This window comes from Chrysemys picta, chromosome 1, assembly GCF_011386835.1.
Source record: "Chrysemys picta bellii isolate R12L10 chromosome 1, ASM1138683v2, whole genome shotgun sequence".
Taxonomy (NCBI): Eukaryota; Metazoa; Chordata; order Testudines; family Emydidae; genus Chrysemys; species Chrysemys picta.
The window spans coordinates 192,255,755-192,275,787 of NC_088791.1; the positions used below are offsets into that span (position 1 = coordinate 192,255,755).

General features: G+C 40.1%; 1 protein-coding gene across 8 annotated transcripts in view; it reads right to left on the reverse strand.

The window, feature by feature from the left end:
- Positions 1-20,033, reverse strand: part of RUNX1 (RUNX family transcription factor 1) — a 213,385-nt gene that overhangs the window by 69,919 nt on the left and 123,433 nt on the right. For 6 of the 8 annotated variants that reach the window (XM_065590181.1, XM_042855806.2, XM_005303326.4 and 3 more), the window contains exons 3-4: positions 16,835-17,088; positions 11,054-11,210 (exon numbers count right to left, since the gene is read on the reverse strand). In XM_065590181.1, the coding sequence (XP_065446253.1) occupies positions 11,054-11,210; positions 16,835-17,088 (411 nt within the window). Of the gene's footprint in view, positions 1-11,053; positions 11,211-16,526; positions 16,731-16,834; positions 17,115-20,033 lie in introns of those variants that run through there. The other 2 variants (XM_065590162.1, XM_042855808.2) reach the window with 2 other exon arrangements.

Below are 20,033 nucleotides of genomic sequence, written 5' to 3' on the forward strand. Positions count from 1 at the left end.
TCACCATGTTCTCAGAGACCTCCCTCTGCCATCCTGGTCCCAGACCCATAGACCTCATGCATAATCTCCTCCCTTTTGCTCAGTTACTTCCTGATACACATCTTCCCTCCTGATTTGTCTGCATACTAACATCCTCAGTTATGCTAGCTGGATAAAGTCCACAGCCACTTATCAGGCAGGAGGCAGTGGGAGGAAAGAAGTGTAACAGGAAGTAACGGAGCAAAAGGGAGGAGATTATGCATGAGGTCTACAGATCTGGGACCAGGGTGACAGGAGGGAGGTCTCTGAGAACATGATGATAGTAGAATAATTATCTTACATTGAATCACTGATTACCTACGGGGGATTACATCAATATCAGCAGTACTCTCCCCCACAAAAAAGCAATATATCTGGAGATGACATCATGGCATTGTTCAAGTTCATAGGTCAGGTTTTATTGGGGGTAACTACAGGAATTTGGCCAGATGTGTATATTTGTACATTAACGTCTTTAATTTTATGTGTTTCAACTTTTAAGCATCCCAGCAGTGTGGTGTAGTATAGTGTAGCGTAGTGTACGTTGGAAGGAAGAATGTTGGAAACTAGAAAAAAATATATATTTCATCCTGCCCTAAGAAACAACAGATCCACTTTATAGGGAATGTTGTGTGGGAATGCTTTGTTAGGCTGGAGGCCTGCAGATCAAGTTTTCAGCATGAATTAAAGCATTTGATTAAAAGACTGAAAAGAGAACTCTTAATGGAGAAGCCAAGCAGCCTTGAACTGTAAGTAGAGCTGCTGCAGCCCCTCTATAAAATTCTTAGGAACATGGGTGGAGACAATAATTACAGTACAGGAAGAATGAGAAGCTGTTGGGTGCCCAACCTGTGTGGCACAGTGGCAGTACAAAGAGATTATACGGCTTTATTGCTAAAATGTGATGTTTATTGCAAAAATATTATTGAGCACTGAAAGGCATACGTGGACTTCATAAATATTTGCATGTTACTAATGTTTGTAAAAGGGGTTGGGAGGGTTGAATTACAGAAGAGTGATTTTTTCCCCACAAAGATCAGCCTGACATATAGCACTTCATTTCTGCCATTCGGTAGCTAATTTTCTGCTCAAGATACTGGCTTGGTCCTTTTGAGTAATGGCCACCTATGTACGCAGAAGTGCTGCTTTTTTAGACTCATCCAGCGTGATGTTTTACATTTACACAGATCCTTTCACTGCAAAAGAGCCCCCCAGTACTTTACAAATATCCCGAAGTCACTTTGTCCACCAGTGAAATGCAGCCATCTCTGGGGTGGAATGTAGCAGCTGTTTAGCAGAGTGCAGTGATGCTACACAATAATATAGAGGGGGGAAAACCCACTGTAAAAAAAATGAAATGGAGAGGAGAACTCAGGGAGGCAGAATAAAATTACAATGTGGCCTTATCCTTGCAAAAATACTTTGGGATCATTAATTCTAATAATAGTATTTAAACCTTCTGTAACACTTCATAATTTCAAAATGTTAATGTGTTGTTACAACACCTCTGGAGGTAGAAATTATTGCTCCCATTTTATAGGTGATGAGATGCACACTAAAAGGTTAAGTGATTTGCCCAAGGTCACAGAACAAGAAATAGCAGCGGTAGAATTAGAACTCAGGAATTCCTGTCTCCCAGCCCTGTACCTGCTAGAATATTACTAGACTTGGAAAGATTAGATTTTTTATTGGGGAATGCCGGTAAATGTTGATTTCACTGTACACATGCAAACAGATAAAAAAAATTCCATCTAGAATAATCAAAATATGCAGTTAAACAAAGTACAAAAAATGCTGCTGGAGAACTCATTAGACTGAGGCTGGATTTTGAATTAGGCTGGTTACAAATGGACTAGCAAATTAATAGTAAAAATAAAGTACCATTTGTTGTTTTAAGGATATTGACTTTTTATATTTTGACCCATGACGTTGACAATTTGCATTAGTCTATAAAGCTTTAACTTTTTGAATCGCAACTGCCATTAAATAATTGTCTGACCATCCCCCATAATTTCCCACTACTTTGAAAATTTAAATGGATACAGATCTTAAAAAGTGATTAAAAATAAACATTGATATGATCCATCAAAATTATATATAAAAAAAATTGAATTCTGCCAAGCCTAAATATTGCCTCGCTTTCAGAAGTATGTTTGGAAAAATCTTCATTTTTCCATGTAAAAGATGGCATTTTCCACCTCTGAGTATGGCCTATTCCCAGCCTAGGGTGCTTATTGTGTAATAGCTTAAAGAGTACCAGCTATTGATTCACCTGCTGTAATCCTTACTGATTTTGTCTTGGCTCCTTGCCCTTTTGTCTGCACTGGTTTTCACTTTGGACAAATCCCAGTTTAGCCACCTGTTCAGACAGACACTGGAAGATCTTAGCATTTTGGCGATTAGTTCCCAGCTGGGACTGGGCACACTTCTCACCCTGCAGAACAATGAAGCCAATGACCATCACATGGCTCCAGGCAGATGCATGAACAAAGATGGTGTCAGTACACAGGCTTCAAAAGAGTGGTGTGCACCCACTCTGAATATGGCTGGCAAATGGCACCTGTGTGTTTGTCAGCACTAGTTGAACAAGTGAGTGACCTCCAGCCCAGATGACCCCCGAGTAGTGGAGTGTAGAAAGATGACCAGAGAGGTGAGTTCTGCAGTGAGTGGTGCAAGTGTGGAACATCAACAGGAGGACTGTTTGCAATGACTCATTTGACGTGGGAGTAGGACGCATCTACACTGGCATTACACTGATGTAACAACCACTGATACACAACTTGGGGTAACTTGTATTAATGAATGTCCAAGAACCACTGATACAGATAGATTTCTGTATGAACACCTGGCACCTCCCACTAATAGAAAGTTCCTTAAAGGGACTTTCTAATGTAGCTAAGTCTTCAATAAGACTTCAAAGCATGGACATTACTATGTTAGCTTTTAGAGCTGTGGTGCGTTACCTTCAGCCTGTCAATTATACATGGCTGCCTATCAATGTGTTTCCTGCAGCTTCTCACTGAACTTCAGGAAACTGGACAGGAAACTCACTGCATGCACTTCCCTGCAGAGCTCTAGTAGCTTCATTCCTTCCTTCCAGTAGCTGCTCCTCCCCACTTCCCCCTTGTCAGCCTCCAGGAGCTCCTCCTTCTACACCCACTCCCGCCACCCAATGCCTCTCCCTTCCTTGCATAATATTAGAAGCAACCCCTTGACCACAAGGAGGGAGCAGAAGAACTACTGCTAGTTGACTGGGTGAGGCTAAAAACTAGAGGGCCTTATTTTCATCGACATAAAAGCCATTTTGGTACTTTGCCTAGCACAATGGAGCCCAACTTGCTTGTGGCCTTTAGGTTTTATCACAATCTAAACATTAAATAACAATAATTTATACCACCTTAGCAGGGTAAAGTGCCTGAAGCTGGTAGTGTAAGAAAGCAGAGCTGAGCTTCAGGCTACAATTGGCTTGGGAAGAGGCACCCTGAAGGCAATGGGTAAAACCCAGGCCCACTGGAGTCAATGACAGAACTCCCATTGATTACAATGGGGTCAGAATTTCACTCAGTGGCTCTAGGACAAGAAATGGAGGGGGAGAGTAATAGAGTAATAGAGGAGCAGGAATAAGAGAAAAAATGAGATGGAGAACACAGAAAAAGAGGAGCGACTAGTTAAAGAGACAGAGAACAAAAGGGAAAGAAATGGTCTGAGAAGGAAAGTCGTAGTCAAAAAGAGAGAAAAGGGATTAAAAATGGGAGAAAAGAGAAACAAAAGATTTAAGATTAAACAAAATGTTCCCCCCACCCCATTTACTCTAAATGCTATATGAGGGGACAATACAAACTGACCCCAAAGTGCTGGAGGCTTATGTAAGTTTATATGCACATTATATTATCATGGCCCTCCGTATGGCAACAGTTGTGCACCACTGATTTAGAACACCCTCTGTTCTTTTGTTAAGTACAAGAGAGTTGATGAGAGCTGCACATTTTAGAGTAGTCATTTGAAGTTCATGAAAGTGCCCTGAGGCCAGCGCACTAATTATTTTTCTCTTAATGATTTTATTTTGACTACAAATCAGCAGCTGTTCTTGGTGTGACTTTTTTTCCAGACAGTTTTGCTTGAGAAGATGTCTAAAAGAGGGCACACAAGAAAGAAAAGCAACCCAAACCAAATACAAAACAAAAAATGCTTAAAGGCAAACAGATTTCTTGAAACAATGTAACCTCTTCTTTCAGTGAGATACTTTGTTTTCCATAAACAGTATCCTTCTAAGATGAACTTCTTTTACAATCATACAAAATAAGAAAGCTCTCAGAGAACAACACGCTATCTCATCATCATCATCATCCCAAGTTTAAAACAAAATGTTCAAGCACGGCTCCGTGCAACCAAAAAGTAGATTTATTGTTATTGGAACTAGGCCAGTAGTTCAGCACTTGGCATGATCGCTGTTTACAACCATAATGCTCCCAGAGACAGGAAGCTCTAAAAATCACTCTACCATTATTTTTCTCCTATTGACACTTTCTGATTGAAACTTCTCCTGCCCAGACCAAATTTAAGTAACCCAATAGAATGTCTGTCAGCTGGCAAAGATAGCAGGAGTCATGCTGAACCCTCCGGACCACATGATGTTTTCAATTCAAATATCCTCGCTGAACTGTATCATATACTTCCTTAACAATCAGCAATTCATACAGAAATGTCTACAGTTATATATTCAATGCAAACATAAGTCAGTTTTGGTTGTACAGTTTTGTAAAGAATTCTTCTCCCCTCTCCCCACTAAGTTTCCAATGAAAGCTTGCACCAAGAAAGTGACTTTGTCTAAAGGACTGTGTTATTAATTAATATAATTTGCATATCTTTCCCCACACTGATGGACCACCACTATTTGATTTGCAAGATCTATGATACATTATATAAATGCAGAGGGTTTTCATGTCAGATTTTGCCATGACACTTAATTTTACAGAGAAATCTAAAAGAATACTTCAATCCTACCTGAAATGATGAGCTGAAACTTGCTTATATTGTATTTCATCTCTGTGCTTACATATCTTACTCACATGGCATAGTATCATTCATAATACATATTTGTTAAGCACTAGAACATGCTAGATGCCGTACAAAGTTAAAGACAGTCCCCATCCTGCAGAGTCCTGCTTTCTAATAATTTCTTACTAACAACTTTTACTTTCCCAGTCTTAAAAGATCAATGACTTTTGAGTAGTTCTCTACAAATAAACAAAGAGAAAAAGAAAACCAGAAAAAATGTTTTAACCAATTGAAAAACAGTTTACAATAATATTAACAAACAGCTGCACACAGCCTTGGGAATAAACACCCCCCCCCCCCTTAGGGTGATATTCATTTTACTTATACAAAGCGTGAATAATCAAACTTAATGCAGGTGAAATATGCAAATAGTAGGAGGCAAAATTTACCCCCTCTAACCCAGACTCAGGGTCTGTATCTGCAGTCCAATATGCTGTGGTGACCACAACCTATGGGCTGGAGTAGTGACCACAGCCCCTTCACCACTTGCAACAAGTCTTAGGGACACTGGATTGGCACACTCAAAATATCCCAAGGCTCCTCCCCAAGCTACTCTCCAGCACCACTTTCCACAGCACACAGGGAAACACAGCTTCCTCCAGTCACAACTCCCCTTCCTCCCCCCAGCAGAGTCCCATTGTGTAACATCAGTGGTGTGCTGGCCCTCCGTGCAGGGAGGGATTTCACCCTTCGGAAAGTCAGTGATTGAGGATGATACTAACTTGACAGACCCGGAAACAGAAGTCCTTTATTAATACACAGGATATGAACAACACAAGCAACAGATAGTTCTGGCTTTGTATCCTATTATCAAACCCCTGGACCATCACCTCTATCTGTCTATCTTGCTGTTTATCACAATATCATATGTTATACAACAATGTTGTTTTTAGACTGCAACTTTTCTTTTTCAAATACACTGTTGTTACTTTTCTTCTCTTTTGAGCTGATCAGTTCTAATACAGTGAAATCTATATAAGAGGCCATCCTTTTCAGGCAACCTCCTGTTTCAAGAGACTCCCCTCCGCACAGTATTTTCTTTTAAAACCCCAATTAATTGTTATCCAAGGGTCTGATACAAAACCAACTGAAGTAAATGGGAGTCTTTCCATTAATGCCAACGAGTTTGGATCAGGCCCCAGGTAATTGCTTAAGACAAGTTTTACTGCTTTTTATACTCTGTTGAGTTCCAGTCTGCACTCTGAATACTATAATTTTAAATGAGTTTAACTTTTAGTAAAAGCAAAGTTTAACAAAAATGCCCTTAAATAATATGTCAGAAAACAAAGCTACACAGAATGAATCAAATTCTGCCATTAGAAGGCAAGTAAAAACCAAATGAACTCAGAATCTGGCCCAGTAACTTGTTAGCACATTTCTGTCATCTACATTCCAGTTTAAACTGAGCTTTCTTCCTCAAATTTATGTCTTGAAGAAAGAGACCTAAAATGAATATGTCTGATTATGTCTTGTAATATCCTCCAAGTGTTCTCATATAGGCCAGTGAAGTGAAAACCAGTGGCACAGACTTACATTTTCTTATGTTTCATAGAAATGAAAAATGGCATATTCTTATCTGCCAAATTATTCATGTGGTTCTGACCCTGCCAGTTGCTGAATTTTTAAATTTCATTTTTATTTCTTAAAAAAAAAACTATTTAAAAAGATCTTGCAATAAAACTAGTTATAATAATCATTAAACTCCAGAAAAATGTTTAAAGGTAAGATTGACAGCTTCTGCAGGTAAACCAAGATACATTCACATCAATTACTAATATATTAACCCATTCAAAGTAGTTTTCACCCAGAAAGCATGCAAAAAAATGTTGCCACCTACAAAGCAGACAGTTATTTGGATAAATGATTCCATGTGGAATCAATGTAGTGTCCACCAGACCCTGAAACTTTCCCTCTCTAAAATAACTATTTCTTTTTAATTTTAGCCAGTGAACTTCCTGTGTGGTATTTGGCTTTTCGTGTTAGCTTTATTTCATCATAATAAGCTATATTAAGATAGCTACATACTTTGCATTGGTACAGAATAATTACATTTGAAAAATGAATGAATGAAGGGAAAATTTGGGAGAAAAAAATAAAGGAAGATGTTTACCAGCTTGTCAGGCAGAGAAGCTTAAAGTTTCTTAAGCCTTAAACTACATTGTTCTTTTAGAAATTACTTACTAAGGCCTACAAGCCAGACAGGCAGGTTTTCCCAGTGGCATTCTGAACTGAGGGTGAGGAATAGTAATCCTGGACATCAGCCAATTCCAATGCAAATCTGCTTTGTACTGCAGGGCAAGCCAAGTCTCCTAAATACAACATCCTGGTGTTTCTGAAGATCTGTGATACCCTCACTTTCCTGTGTTGGTATCAAGAAAATCAAGTGGTTTTTTGTTTTTGTTTTTTTTAAATAATGAACATCACACTGTATGCCCAGCAATAGCAATACAGGCCTGTTGCTTCACTATTAAATGTAAAATGAACATCGAAATATAGCTCAGTTATTTGATTATCTTTCAGCCACTATTTGGCACACACTTGTGCATCAAAGTGCACACAGGCCCAGATCCTCAAGTGTTGTAAACTAGTGTAATTCCATTAAAGTCAATGGAGCATCGTCAATTTACATAGGTGAGAATCTGACCTATTGTCTTAAATAAGGACACATGAAACAATAGCTATAGTTACTTATATTTACAGTTAATGTCTCACATTCCTTTTACAGCGCTGTCGGGGGTCAGAATTAAGGGTAATTGTTAAAATTAGTGAGAATGATTATTTTTTATCCTCTGAAAATGAGAAGTGGATTGTCAACATTTCTGTGAGGTTTTTAACAGTGATGTTTACACCTCCAATGATAACTGACATATCATAAGAGAAAGTGAGGCATGAACTTGAATTGTCACAGTGTAGAGCCCTTCTTTGTTACATCAGAGTAGTGATTTCAAGTAATTCAAACCACACAAATGGTATCCACAATGACCATAACTGACTCAAACTTCCAATGGCTGTTCATGTATAATTGGCATCACATTACCACTGTTGGGAGCTGAATTTACCCAAGTTCAAATATTACACAGCAAACAGAGTTTCACTTGATTTTCCTATACTAAAGAATCAAAAGAAGTAATGCACTTTGATGCAGCAGCTACCTTATTATTTAGGCTTTATGCAAACGCAACAGAACAGAACATCAGAAATCATGCACCCAAATGCAAACAAGCCACACCTTTGGAAAACAGTTCAGTGTTATATGAGTAAACAAAAACATATATTAGTCATTCACTCAGAATTTGGATAGCTAATGGAGTTTATGAGATTAAACCTCCAAGACTGATTAGTACCATTCAAGGTCCCCATATAACCTTTTTTAAATCTAAGATATCACAGCAAGCACAGCATTTTTTTTTAAATAAAACTTCTAATTGTATATCAATGATTGTTGTTATTAGCAACCAAAAGGTATTAGCAGAGTAAATGGTTACAAAAATCTTCCCTACAAGGTTTTTCTTTTGGACAATTAGTGTTCTCTCTCAGCTATCAAATTTTGACCTTGAAAAATCATACAGACCACAGTTGTGATTTCTAGCTTCATTAGCATGGCCAGGAACCAAACTGCAAGTCTATTTTTATTAGCTTCTCAACCACTTTGCCAGCTATTCATTTGAATCTTCAAAATGTTTTCTAAACACTCATCTCTGAATCATAATGCAAATACCATTTACTGAAAAGGTGGAACCTTTAATATAACAAATGAACATGTTTAATGACTGATACTTTTATACATTACAGCATCTCTTATGTTTTCAGTAAATGGATATAATTATCCCTGCATTACCCTATTATTATCCTTCCTTAGCATTACTAAGCTACATTTTCAACTGCAGTCTCCCCCCTCGCATTGGATTCTGAAGCTAACCCAAACAACCAGGTTTGAATGATATCAGGCTAATGAAGCTACAGGACATTTCAGGCCTGGTTGGATATTTTACACATAAAATGTATTTGCTTTCTGAATTTATGTCTCATTTTTAAATCTGTTCCAGGGGGTATGGTTTTCTCAAATTGTACATGGATTTTATATTAGAAAAAAAAATCTACAAAATACGAGTTTCATTTCAAAAGCAAATAAATTCTGCTGTCTATAATCAGTGTAACTTCCTCAGTCAAAAGACTGATCTCACTTCCATTGTAATATGAAGCTTTGCAAGGAACAGGAATGGGCCAGCTATGCAATCCTCCTGAAGTATGCTTATAACACTGTTCATGTTTATAGGAGTTATGCACACACACATCAAGAGGAGACTAGGTCACTCAGAGAGTACACAGACGAATAAAAATGGGGGTGGGGAAGAACAATAAGCCTAAAGGGCTCTGTCTGGTTCCAAAGAGACAACAGATCTCAAAACAACTGGTAAAACTAACCTACTTGAATGCACCAGATAATGTCAGTTTTGGTTTATAAATTTAACAACACTGAACTAACCTTAACTGACAACATTGTATTTAGTCAGCCAAATCTTATGTTTTGACTTCACTTTAAGATAAGAACTTAACAGAAGAACAATATATTTGTAAGCACTTTATGAAAGCATACTGAATATGAAGTACTTTTAGTGCCTTACCCTAAAACTGGAAGGCTGTATTTTCAAATTTTCATCGGCTTTTCTGCTATGGGCCTGATTCAGCAATCCTTATTCAGGCAAACAGACCCTATTCACATGAACAGTTCATGGGACTAATTACATGAGTTAGGAGAACAGCGTAAGACGAGTTCATAAAATTATCTTGTTATATAAACATGGCTGTTTACAATTTGGGTTTTCTATGATTATGGGCTTGAACTAAAGCCCACTGAAGTCAATGGGAGTCTTTCCCATTGAATCAGGCCCCATATCATCTGTTCATGTGTTAATGAATGAACTGTGTGTGTGCTAATACTATAATTTATGGATTTTAGCATCTTTTGGGGTGGAATTATATTCTATATCAATTTCAAATCTCAGTTGTTACAAATAGCAATGACACCTTTTTATTCTTACTTGGAATTAAAAGTCACCAAAGAGATACAGAGGACCAGATCCTCAGCCAGTGAAGTCTTCCATTCTCGTCTATTCAGGTTCTTATACTATGCTCATCACTGTAGTATCTCAGTGCCCTACATTAAGCAATGTGACTAACATCTGCCATGTGTTTGTTCTCTCTTCCTCTCCCCAGGGGGAAAAGTGTTTTGTGGTGGAATTTATATGTAAAATATAAAAAAATAAAACCTATATAGATACCCCCTCCCCCCACATACATACATACATATACACACATGTTGCTATATGGTTAAAGTTAGAGAAAGCAAGGTCAAGGAAGCGCACATTGCACTTGGAGCAGAAGATGGGGAGGTCTGGAATGGTCCTGAGCTCCTGAGTGAGCTCATTCCACAGCCTGGGGGGAAAGACCCTGCACCCCATCACGCACCCCCAGAACATTGACTCCTGAACAGACAAGCTTTATCTTTACCATAGAAAGTTTCATTGTCCCTTAGGAGTGGAGTTATCAACCATTACTTTGGACAATAAAGTCATGTCGATTTATATCAGCTGAAGCTGTGGCTCTGTTCACAAATTAATATAATCTGAAGTAGGGGCTATGTTCAGCCCTTAGTTACACCAATGAAATCACCTTGATTTCAGTAAAGCTAATGAGCTTGCACCGTGTAACTAAGGGCACAATCAGGATTGTCTTTTGGATATGCTTTTAAATAAGAACACTGTTAGGAAGTGTAAATCATAATGAGGATTGGCTTGTGTAAAACAATACAAATGTGTGCTCAGTTTCTGTACTGTGAGAGTCTGCACAAGCCAGATCTTGCAGGATTCTCCAGTGCCGAAGCTGGACATATTTTGTGTTCAAATTGTCCCTAAATAATTGAAACTTGATTCAAGTAGTAAACATAGTCAAAATATAGCTGTGAGCAAATACGTACCTCTTCCACTTCTACCCACAAATCTGAGGTCATTGAACCTTGCTGCTTGGTTTTTCATGGCAGCTGTAGCATTTCTGAGCTCTGCAGAGTAGTTTTCATCATTTCCAGCCATTACCGTGACCAGTGTCCCATCAGGAACATCGCCTAAGGCCACTACCTGAAAGATTAAATAGAAGAATCCTCAGTCTTCGTAAGTGAAATGTATCAGTAAATACCCTGATGAAAAGGGGAAAAGCAACAAATTATATAAACTAAAAAGCTACTTGGAGAAAATAGGATATATTTCCAAATGTAGCTTACAGAGCCAGATAAAAATATTTGTAACTATACATGTCTAAACCACCTAAATGCACATAAATATGTACAATACACATAACATGCATACATTTAAATTTACCAATACATAAATAGATCAAAACAACAGGGCCTGATTCTGATCTCAATTGCATCAGAGCACGTCGGGAATAACTCCATCAAAGTCAATAGAATTACACTGGTATAAAATTAGTGCAAGAGCAAAACCAGGCCTATTGTTTCTTGGACATAACAGAATTGATTCCCCACAGTGTCAATCCAGTTTTGTGTCATGTAATTTCATTGATTTCAATGCCGATACACCAGTGCAAAACTGTGGGAAGCCAGACCCAAAATATACATTTGATCACTGTTCACAAAACCATTTCTTTTTTCCTTTTAGAAACAAGAAAGCAAGTTAATGAAATTAGAACTGTCTCAAACCTTTGTTAAAATTGTAATGTGAACTGATAAAACCCAAAACATTTAAATCGAAGGCTTAAGCTCTGTCACTAATGTTTCCATTGTGTTTCAGCAGTGCCAATATCTACAAAATATCACCTAATATTTAGGAACATACATGATGCTACATTTCTGATACAATGTGCTACATGATATTTAGATTTCTAGCCTCAACTTTTCTGATTTCTCTCAACTGTGTCACAGTTCTCATTTCATTAACCATTTTAGTATTTAATTTCATTTTAAACTCTTGTGCAAGACCCAGTTCTGACTGTGCTTAGACCAGTTTTACACAAGTGAAATAATAAAATAAAATAAAATGATTATAATAAAATCTAGCCCTTTTTAGTTTCCTCTTGCATAGATTTTAAGAGGAAGTAAGCAGTCCTGCTTCGTGTCCTCAGAGGTACTGCTTGATTTTTTTCCCTTCCTCTTAGCATTTTCTAGTTCATGTTCATGTAGTTAAAATGTCTCATTACTTTTCACAACCCAGTTTATGTGTTTCTCTCACATCACACTGATATTTCTAAACAGGTCCACAGCTCCTTTACCTATTCCTTTTATTATAATTATTTCTTACTCATAATAATTCCCATAACGTTTCAAAAGTCTCTGATCTCTCCTTCTCTTACATAGGCTACACTCTGCACCCTAATGTTCTCCGATGTGTTCTAAACCCTTATTCTTGATTCCACATATAGAGTTGTGCTCATTGTGTCGAAATTCCCTCTTTGTGCATATATTTCTACTTCCTCTTCCCCAGCCCTCCTCAGCAGCCCATGCTTTTGTTTTTTGTTTTCATCTGTACACAGCAAAAATGCTGTATTATCAGCACTATGTATTTCAAATCCTCCTGTTCTTGGTATGCAATGTTTTCTCTCTCCAGACGGTTGTGTGATGTGGCAATTTGGCTTTCAAAATCCACACTCATGAACCTGATGTGCTTACCAAGTTATTTTTTAAAAAGCCTCTAATAAAATAATTATTCTACATGTATTAAAGACTTCAGGTATAAGGAAGAACATCTAGGAAAATCCTGTTTTACATGAGTATTTGTGTGATTATTTAAGGAATTTTGCATGCGTATATTAAGTGGCGAACAAACCTTCATGAATTACTGAGATAATGCCCTTAAATTGAAAAAGAATATGTTTAAAACTCACCATATTTACAAGTCACCAAAGAAAACTTCTATGATAAGCTATTTGAAGAAACTACTATAAAAATAGTATAAAAACGTGTGCATACACACAAGAAAAAAGAAAAACTGGAATGAAAAGTCATAAACGATAGGCACTGACGAAATACAAACATTTACATTATAAAACAGACTAAACAGATAAGTAAGAACTTGCTGACTGGAGATATCTAGTATTTTGTTTTACTGTTCAGCTTTTAAAAATATATCTTCAAAGAACTGGGCAGAATATCAGCCAACCCATGCCACAGCACACCTAAACCTCCCAATCTTGGTTCACCAACCAAACAAAATTGGTCTTTTAAATTAGGATTTAGATGATTTCCTAACAGTATATTGAATAATTAACCTATATTACAATTTGTTATTAAACTGCATCAATCATTGCAATTTACAATATTTAAATTCCTTGTTAACTTTCCTTTATTTTGAAAGAAAATCCTGGATGTTTTTGGTTTAAAATGGAATTCTGATTCTAAAGACTATATGCAAGAAGTGATTTTTAATTTTTTATTTTATTTTATTGTGTGAAGTGTACGAACAGGGGGAAAGAGATCATATCAATCTGTAGAAATCTCTTGGTTTTCATTGGTACAATGAATATTACCAAGTTCCCTAAAAATCCCACTCCTATATTTGAGCATAGGATCTTGGCAGTATATAAATGATTTGAACCGAACTCTGTGCAACTAGGTATTATGTGTTACCCAGTTTTCGCACGATATAGATTATTTTCAAATGGATCGGAATACTTTCAAAAGGGACGATTTGGAAAACACACAGTAATATTTACAATTAGATTGCGTTTGTTTTTATAATTAGTCAAATACGTCAGGTCTCATTCCCCAGGAGTTCCCACTAGCCGGGGAGTTTTGGTGATGGTGAGCAGCGGGGCGGGGAGCGGAGCTGCAGACCTAGTCAGAAAGCAGGTGGACTCATACTATAGGATTTCAGAGGTTCACCAGGAAACGCTGTACCTGTGCTTGTATATGTGTGTGGTTTAATGCTAGAAATGAATAATCTTGTCAGGTTAGAGCGTTTGATTCCCCTACTTTGTTTGCAAAAGTAGCGGAGAGGGAGGGTAGTTGTTTAAAACATAACGCACGAGTTCCTAACAGAAAAGAAGCTGAGGGCAGGTAACCCCATCAATCCACCCTCCCTTCCCTTCCTCCTAGCCTGGCCATTCACCTGGCTGAGAAAAGCTCGCTCTCCATTCAAACATGGCATTACAAACGATCCGCTCAGAAACAGGAGCGCGGAACTGAGCCCTTTTAGCTGCTGAGCTCTCAGCTCCAGTAGGGACCAGACAGCAACATTTCGGAGGCGCTAGGGGAGAAAAGGTGGCCGGGTGGAAACACTGCGTGCTCCGTCTACGTTTAGAAGGAGCGGGGCAGGCGTTGGGTATTAATCACATTATTGACTCATTCGCCTTCCAATACAGGGTAGGAGGAAACGGTTTCAAACGCGCCACGCTGGCCAGCCCCCAGCTGCTCTGCAGCTTGCGCCAAAGAGCGCATTGAAATAGAAGAAGTGAATTCAAAAGTATCAGCCAGATTTCGCTTCTCTAGCTCCCTTAGGGACCCAGAGGGGTTTTTTCCCCAGTCTATTTTAAAGAATTAACTTTGCCTTGTAGTGTTATAGCGTCCCAGCAACTTGCCTGCAGTTGTGTACAGGTGAGTATGGTTAATGGTATAAAAATTCATCAACTTCTGTGAAGGGGGATTTGGTAGAGTGACCAGACAGCGAGTGTGAACAATTGGGACGGGGGTGGGGGGGTAATAGGAGCCTATATAAGAAAAAGGCCCAAATATCAGGACTGTCTCTATAAAATCGGGACATCTGGTCACCCTAGTTGGTTTTAGGAACTGATCAGTCCGACTTGACCTTCCTTTCTCCCACCTCTGCCCTCTCTTCCTAAACAAAACCCTCGGGAGGCAAAATAAACACTTGTGCTTATCCTAAAAGCCCTGTTCTGATACGTATTAAGGCTTTAAGAGCTCAACTGATTACCCCACGTAATCAAATGGATACTGCTCTGATCTGGTTTGGCAGCAGTGAAGTTGGTGGAAAGAACCCTGTCCCGTGTGAAAGGAACAGGCTGATTCAAACTGTCCTACTCCCGATCTTAAATGTAACCATTTAACGCCATTAAAAGCTTTAGGGGAGTAACAGGGGCTCATCCTTGGGGACAATTAAAAACGTGTTGTTTTTTTTCATGGTTGGAAACATATAAATCAATGGGAGGGAGTTCAGCATTATAAACAAATTATTTATAGGCCAAAGTCTTTTTTTTTTTTTAAAGCGGGTAAGGGGGACTGAGTACTTGAATCCAAATAAGAGGAAATCGGAGCACGTAGACAAGAAAAGCTATACCAATTATATTCTAAATGTAATCTACATTCTTTACTCTTCTTGATTGTAAAGACACATTGTACTGATTATCCAGGAGGCAGACACAAAACTTCAGTGGGGTCGATATCAGCATATAGAACAAGCATGTCTCTTAGATGGGGTCCTGCTAAAGTTTTACACTTGTGGGTTTTTGTTTCTTTGTTTTTGTTTTAAGAAAAAGGTCATACGTTTTCAGACAGGCTGGGTAAGTGTATTACAGCAACTCCAAGTACGAACAAAATCAAAAGGGAAAAAGAGCTTCTAAACTTCTCTCTCTTCTCTGTTCATTTTAAACCACCACCCTCGGTGGAAAGTTGATGGTCTATGAAACCGCGAGATCATGCATCCTTTTTGTGCAAGAACTGCAGCATTCATAAATAAGGGGCCTTACGCGAGTGTTTCGAACCTTTGAAGTTTTAGTGACTTCCATCAGGAGAAAAGCCAGCACCTTTCATAGATGGAGCTGCCAAAGGTGGGCTGGATTTAAAAAATAATCTGGAAAAACATTGATATATTTAACAACAAACGAATTATTTTCCAACTCACTATCTGCTCAGAATAAACCGCTGACTAAACAGGGTACCAAAATAAAAAAGAGCTGACTTTTAAAAGGGATGTACACCTGCCACTCTACACAAATGGGGGCTTAGCACCTCTTAGTTTCCATTATTTAGGCGCCTTCGACACAGTGTAAGTGCGAAACTTTACACAGAACTTTGAACACTGTGGCCTGTAGTACTTTATGGTCTTACAAACATATTCATCCAGAAGTACCCCAAACTCCGATTTTTAAAAGTGCCCTGTTCCCATTGTCGTGGGTTATTTCTATGTACAAAACACACTACCGTCCAGAAAGGGTCATTTTAGACTATTGATACTTGTATCCACCCTGTGATTGATTGTTGCATCCTGTTACACAAGGTAGGGAGACACACTCAGCTCCTTGTTCTTTGCTTGTTATAGAACCACTCCTTAATGGTATGTTTATGAATGAGAAGAAGAGACAGACCGGTTGGAGAGAGAGTCTCCACAGCTAGTGTCCTGCCCCCACGCTTCCTTTCTCCCAGTGACTCATGTTAGCAAATCAATACACTAATACTGTTAAATAGGAGGGCCCGCTATACTCACCGGCGTGCACCACATTGCATAAAGGGCAACACAGTGAATCAGGATACCCAGAGCCGGTCCCTACAGCAACTCCGGCCTCCTTATGTGGGACTACGCCTAAAACACATCTCCAAACTCCAGATTAACAGCCCCCGTCCGGGAAGGAGTTACATGAGATGCACGCTGCGTTTCTAGTCTGACCGTGTGCACACCAGAGGAGTTTGTATGTTGTCCCAACCCCCCCCCCCTCTCCCCCGGCTCCCACTGATTCCCTCCCCCCCCCCCCCGGTTTAATGCCTCCCTCAGAGACATGCTGAAAGGCCAAATACCTTGAAAGCAATCGGCAGTGTCTTGTTGCACCTCCAGTGCGTCGGGAGCACGGAGCAGAGGAAGTTGGGGCTGTCAGTGCGGACCAGCTCCCCTGGGTGATCCGCTAGCACCTCCACCATGCTGCGGTCTGCAGTTCTCAGCTTCCCCACCAGGGCGCCGCTGTTCTCCTGGCCGGCCAGCGGGAGCGCCTCGCTCATCTTCCCCGGGCTCAGAGTGGTGGAGGGCGGCGTGAAGCGGCGGCTGGTGCTGGTATCTACGGGGATACGCATCACAACAAGCCTGTTGAGTGAAAAATCTCCCAAGAGTTCTTACAAAGCAGCGACACGAGTGTAACTCTTCAGCGATCAGCCCTCTGGAGACCAACATAAACGGATACAGGCTTAGCACTCGGGGGAAGGGGGGGAGTCGTTTCTATGCCTGGCCCAAAGTTAATTTTGCTGAGCAGTTTGAGGCAGCGAATAAACTGAGCTTTAACTCTTTGGCTTCCTGGGCCTGCGAAACAGAAGAGTTAATCCAATAATCGAAACAATCTTCCGCACGGGGGTGTACTGTGAAGGCTGCACATTTAGTCTTTGGTTGGTACAAGAGTTATTAGAGGCAAAGCTCCCTCCAAAAATCCCGCACACCAAGGAAATATTTAGGCAGGGGAAAGCTAAGACACACGTTCAGACACACAAGCAAAACCTGGAGTTAATTCCCTATCAGTTTCTTCCAGGTGATTTTTCTAAAGTCCCAATAGAATACAAAATACATCAGTATCTTCCATAGACAACAGCCACTCTCTAAAATGGCGAAAATCGGCTTCAATCTTCAAAGAATACAATGCGCGAGCTAGGATTTTCAAAGGTCAGCTGACTATAACAATGTATATATACACAGACACACACATATACTGTACTTCATCAAATATTTACAGTATAATCTGCAGAGAATTTAAACACAACAGAAATCCATTAATGGTCTCTGCAGGGTTTTTTGTTTTTAAAGTAGCCTTGAAAATCAGCTCCAGTAGTTCGACTTGCGTTGCTCTAGAAGTACTCGTGTCATGATCTGTCAGTAATTTTGAAAAAATGTTCAGTGCATGGAATTCAATATAGATATAAATGCCTTTGGTACAAAGTCTCTCCTAAATCTTAGAAAGGTCGCAGCCGATCTCAAGCTCTGAGGCTAAAAAGTCCACACATAAAAACGTGGGTTTGGGGATGTTGGTTAAATTGTGGGTTCTCTCTGTGGTTTGGTGTGTGCAACAGCTCTCTCGCGCGCTCTCTCACACACACACACTCTTCAGAAGTCAACCAACAGTCTGCAGCAGTTTGGTGAGTCACTGCCAACTTTTTTTTGTGTGTGTGTGTGCAATCTCTGAGACAATCTTCCTCTAATTCGGCCACAGAAGCCAGCTGCTTGACAATATTTTAACCACAGCAGGTGGAACTCTGCTTTCGGAGACACGCTTTTTTCTCTTTTCGCCTCAACGAGATCGATACTGAAAGCTGGCAAGTAAAAACTAATGTCTGCTTGCAAAGGACCGCGAGCGTCCCTTCCGAAAAGAGAGAGGAGCTGGAGCACTCACACACATACACACAGGACAATGACAAAAGTTCACAGACTCGGTAGAAGTTAAAATATCCAGCCCAGAAGATAGTTCTGAAAAAAGCCCATTTCCACAGCTGAGAGAGCTTGAGAGTCTTCACGTGTTCACAGGGAACGCTTCCTCATGGCTGCCTACTGAACACAGGCTACACAGCTTTATGACCTTCTGTGAGGAGCTGTTTGTTTGCTCATGCTGATCTGGAAAGCCTGGTCCTCCCGCCTCCCTTGCGCCCTTCTGGCTCTATGAATGGAGATTGACTGGAAATGAATTTGCTTTTACAGTAAGAGTGCGGAGGAATGTCATTCCCTCAGCTCTTTTGCATATGGGGAGGACGCCGGCCAATCAGATCCCTTTCCGGTATCAGCCAGGGCGCGGCTCCAGTCCGGGGGCTCCTGGAATTGGCCCGGGCGCTGCCGCCGGAGCTACTGTAAAGAGCCCAAGTGTCAATGGGATGCCGCGGCCACCACAAAACACACACAGAGGCAGAGACCATGTGCGGCTGCTGTTGCTCTTCAGACCCCACCGCAAACACCGACTGCGGGGGCAGCGGCAGCAGCCCTGTGCATAATGCACTTAGCTCCCTGCCTGTGGTTTGCTAATGCTAAAGGATATTATATGCAGTGACACCAGCACCAAGAATGGCAGCTGACAAGCAAACCCTAGCCTAAGCCAGCCTTTCAGAACCCCCCCCCCCCCCCCGCCCGGTTTCACTGCAGTTTTGTCTGAACTACATTTAAAAGCCACCTCTACTAGGCAATTGATAATTGGTGGGTTCCTGGGATGTCTATTAGGACAGGGTTAACTGTACATAATCAGCCCTGCCTTGAAAAATTACTCTCCCAGGCACCAAATATAATCACTTGAACTTTATCACGATGACTGACTATATTGAAATGTGTAATGATATTTGCACCCACTCGCCCCAAAATACACAGTCTGGACAAACACAATTTTGCAAGTCTATCCCGCCTCCCCCACTTTAATCTGTCACTTCTTCCTTCCTCCCTCTAGGGTCCTTTCAGGTTTATACAATTTCAATCTCTGTCATATTCCTGAGCTTTTAACATGTGCACAACAGAAGCTGGTCCAATAAAAGCTATTACCTCACCCACCTTGTCTCTCTAGAATCTCTTTCACAGGGGAGGCCAGGACAATTGCAGTCTTTGGCAAATGGCCAACATAGATATGCCTGCAAATCACGTTTTAAAAAGGCACAAATCATGCTATTTCAGTCACAAAATATTCAGCCAGTGAATGGCACTACCTGTGTTCCCACCATGCCCTTCTGCTGTTACACAGTCCCAAGTTAAATGAGGTTTGAGTAACATTGTGGGCCCAGCAAACTACAGCTTGCACAAGCATTCACTTTTTTTTTTTTTTTTTTTTTTTTTTACCACAGCAGCATTTGTTCCAACTGTCCTTTCACCCTTGAGAGCCCAGTGACTCACCCCCAGTCTAGCAACAGCAAGGGGCCTCTACCCCCTCTCTCAAAACTACTATTATAGTCCCCTTCTGCCTCTCCCTCTCAGGATCTGCCCCTGAATGACCACTCTGGTAGTGCCATAGACACAGCTAATGTCATAGACCCAGCCAAAAAATACAGTTCC